The sequence below is a fragment of the Piliocolobus tephrosceles genome, chromosome 14 (genome assembly GCF_002776525.5).
Source record: "Piliocolobus tephrosceles isolate RC106 chromosome 14, ASM277652v3, whole genome shotgun sequence".
In the NCBI taxonomy this organism is placed as follows: domain Eukaryota; kingdom Metazoa; phylum Chordata; class Mammalia; order Primates; family Cercopithecidae; genus Piliocolobus; species Piliocolobus tephrosceles.
In genome coordinates, this window is record NC_045447.1 from 3,379,166 (window position 1) to 3,382,607 (window position 3,442).

General features: G+C 53.7%; 1 protein-coding gene across 1 annotated transcript in view; it reads left to right on the forward strand.

Annotated features, from left to right (window-relative positions):
- FCN1 (ficolin 1) overlaps positions 1–3,041 on the forward strand; it is a 9,870-nt gene extending 6,829 nt beyond the window's left edge. The window contains exons 8-9 of the mRNA XM_026457507.1: positions 2–104; positions 1,203–3,041. Coding sequence (XP_026313292.1) covers positions 2–104; positions 1,203–1,450 — 351 coding nt within the window. The 3' untranslated portion in view covers positions 1,451–3,041. The remainder of the gene's footprint in view (position 1; positions 105–1,202) is intronic.
- Positions 3,042–3,442: the final 401 nt, after the last annotated feature.

A 3,442-nucleotide genomic window follows, 5' to 3' on the forward strand; every position in this document is an offset into this window, starting at 1 on the left:
CTTTGAGGGCAATCGCCAGTTTGCTAAGTACAGATCATTCAAGGTGGCCGGCGAGGCGGAGAAGTACAAGCTAGTACTGGGAGGCTTTGTTGAGGGCAGTGCGGGTGAGTGTCTGCCTGGGGCCGGGTGGCCTGAGTGGGGTTTGGGAAGCAGAGAGAACCTGGCTGTGTCTACCCTGGTGACCTTGGGCCCTCCCCTCTCTGAATCCCGCTTCTCCATCTGTCAAGCAGACACTAGCATTTGTGTCTCTATACAGCGTGGGGCTCACAGGACATAGTGGCTGGCATTCCTAAGGCTCTGTCTGCCACATAGTGAGCCATCTGGGCAGGGCTGAGATGACCCACCAGCGTCACCTGCTGAAACCTGGAAGACAATGTCCTTCTCTCATGGGTGCCTTGGAGCTGTTTCCCAAACTGTGCTCCATGGAACACCAGCCTTATGGGACATTCTCTACCAAAGGGAGCCTCTGGCTGCATGATTTGGGGAGGCATTTCCTATAGGGCGTCTGCTTGGGGAATTCCCAGTGCACATTGGTTCATGAAAGGCGCTGAGAATTGCTACAGCAGGAAGCCTGTGTAACTAACTGTTCCATGGAGCAAGGCAGTCCCAGGGGAGCCTTGGAAATGACAGCCTTGGAGTCTGTGCAGTCCTTTCTCAGGCGCGATCTCACGCGTGACCTCCAAGGAAGGCAGCAGGGCAGGGAATGTCACTCCCATTTTGCAGGTGGTAAAACTGAGTCTCAAGGGGTGACACTTCTCAGCTGTAGGAGCCAGGGAACAGCTTCGGGCTCAGGGCTTGAGACAGAGGAAGAGCCCCCAGGTGAGGGCTGTCCTGCACCTACCAAGGGCCACCAGGGCCCCAGGGGACGTGGGGAGAGACCGGAAAGAGCGGTGCAGGCTGGAGGAGGGAGGCCATTCCAGGAGAGAGCACGAGGCCGGACAGTTTAGGGGGGCCCTGGAGGAAACAGGCGGTTGCTGGAGCAGGAGCCTCAGGTTGTGGAGAGGAATTTCCAGACCAGGTTGCCAGAGGTTGCCTCCTGCTTCCCCTTCCTCCAAGGCCTGGGTGGGTCGTTTGAGCACCTGTACCTCGGCTCATGCATCTCTAAAGTGAGGCTGGCTCTGCTCAGGGGCAGGATGTGGGGAGGGTCTCACGGTGGCAGGGCTTTTTCTAGCAGCTGCAAACCCCACATTTTCCGTGAGCAGGTAACGCTCTAGGGGCCCAAAACAACCACTTCTTCTCCACCAAAGACCAAGACAATGATGTGAGTTCTTCGAATTGTGCTGTGAAGTTCCAGGGAGCCTGGTGGTACGCTGACTGTCATGCTTCAAATCTGAATGGTCTCTACCTCAGAGGACCCCATGAGAGCTATGCCAACGGCATCAACTGGAGTACGGCAAAGGGGTACAACTATAGCTACAAGGTATCGGAGATGAAGGTGCGGCCCGCCTAGCTGGGCCAGGACCCCTCCACACGCACCTGCTGGTGGGGAGGCCACACCCACAAGCGCTGCGGCATGGAAGTTACCCCGTTTCCCCAGCCAGACGCACTCCCACGACGCCCACAGCTGCCCCCTTTGCCCCCAGCCCGGTCAATCTGCCACATGCCCACAACCTCACCAGAGGGAGAATTATGCTTCTAAATATGTTTGCTTTGGGACAGACATGTTTTTGCAGTTTCCGTATGTGTTTCTTGAACACCAGTGGTTTTGATCACTTTCCTGCATCTGTTGCACGGCAGGTGTTTCACTGGAATTTGCTAAGTCAGGAAGAGTCAGGACCCTCATTTAGCAGATGGCATTACTGATGTTCAGGGAGGATGAGTGACTTTTGCAAGGATTTTCCACCTCCAGTAATTGACACAGGGCGATCCTCATCTCCCTCCCCAGGCCTCCCCCGTTCCCCCAGGCCTCACTCACAGCACTTCACACTCCTTGAGAAAAGTCACTTTGGGGTCCAGAAAACACGTATTAAAAAGGGGGAAGTTTAGTAGGAACTTTTCTGCTTCCCACCACGGCAGAGTTCATGCTTTGGACCGGCTGGCTGCTGAGAAGAGATAAACACTTAGCACTCACCCCCAGGAAGACAGCGCCTGGTCAGCCACCTGCACAGAGAAGATTCCGAAGAGGCCTTCCTCCCACACACAGACCTCAGCTAGGGGGGACCGCGGACCTCAGAGGGAAATACTGCACAAGGCTGCTAGGAGATGATGGAGAAGGGGCTTCTCCAGCTCCCAGGCCCGGGAGATTTCTCAGCCATGACTTAAGAGGCATCAAAGGGAAAGTGGCAAGTGTGACCCCATTCCAATCAAGAGCTCCCACTTACCAAAGGACACTAAGAGAACCAAAGGAAGGCCAGAGGGGCAGAATCGCTGAGTGGCACACACATCTTTAGTTTTCCACTACTGCCACAACCAGTCACCACAAATGGAGTGGCTTGAAACAACAGGAACTCGTCACCTCCTGGCTCAGTAGGTCTGGAGTCCCAGGGCCTTACTAGGCCAGCAAGAAAGACTCAGCAGTGGCAGGTCCTTCCAGGGTTCTAGGGGACAACCTGCTTCCTTGCCTTTTCCAGCCCCAGGGGTCACTGGCATTCATTGGCTGGGACTCCTTCCCCCAACCCCAAAGCCAGCGGCACCACATGTCTCTGACCCTTTGTGCTTTGTCACCTCTACCCCCGAGCCCCACGAGACAGTCTCTCCACTCCTGAGACTCACGGGATTAGAGTAGGCCTACCTGGATAATCTAGGATCCTCTCCCATGTCCAGATCTCTATCCCCAACCACATCAGCGAAGTCTCTTTTGCCATAGAAGGCATTTGCAGGCTCTCAGTTTGTGTGTATTAGGGCAGGACATCTTTGGCTGAGCAGTGGTGGGGGCGGGGAATTATTCTGCCTACCAGGCCCTATACAAAAATAAATATATCACAGGTTTCTATCTGAAAGGATTCCTGCAAATAATAAAAGAATTAGAGCAGCTCAGTTAAAAAAAAAAAAAAAGGTATGAGACGTGAAGAGACACTTCACAGAAGATGACATGCAGAGGAGCAAGGTATATATCAAAAGGTGCTCCACTTTTCACTTACCAGAGAAATACAAATTAGCACCCAAAGGAGTCGCTGCATCCCCCTCATCTGAGCCACAGAAGTTAGAAAGACAGACAGCACCAGTGTCAGAGGTGACTGTGGGAGGGGGATTTGCATACACTGCTAGTAGCAGTGCAAATTGATGGAGCCAACCTGGAAAGTGGCTTGGCATCAACTGTTGGAGCAGCAGACACACAGTCCTGTAACCTGCCAATTCCGCCTCAGGGCCTGGATGTGGCTGTCATGTGTCCCAGGTGGCATGGCCAGAAATCTTTACAGCCAAATACTCACCATAGCACCAAACTGGAATCAGCCCACATACCCATCAGGAAGAGAATGGATGTTAAAACATGCAAGGTAGC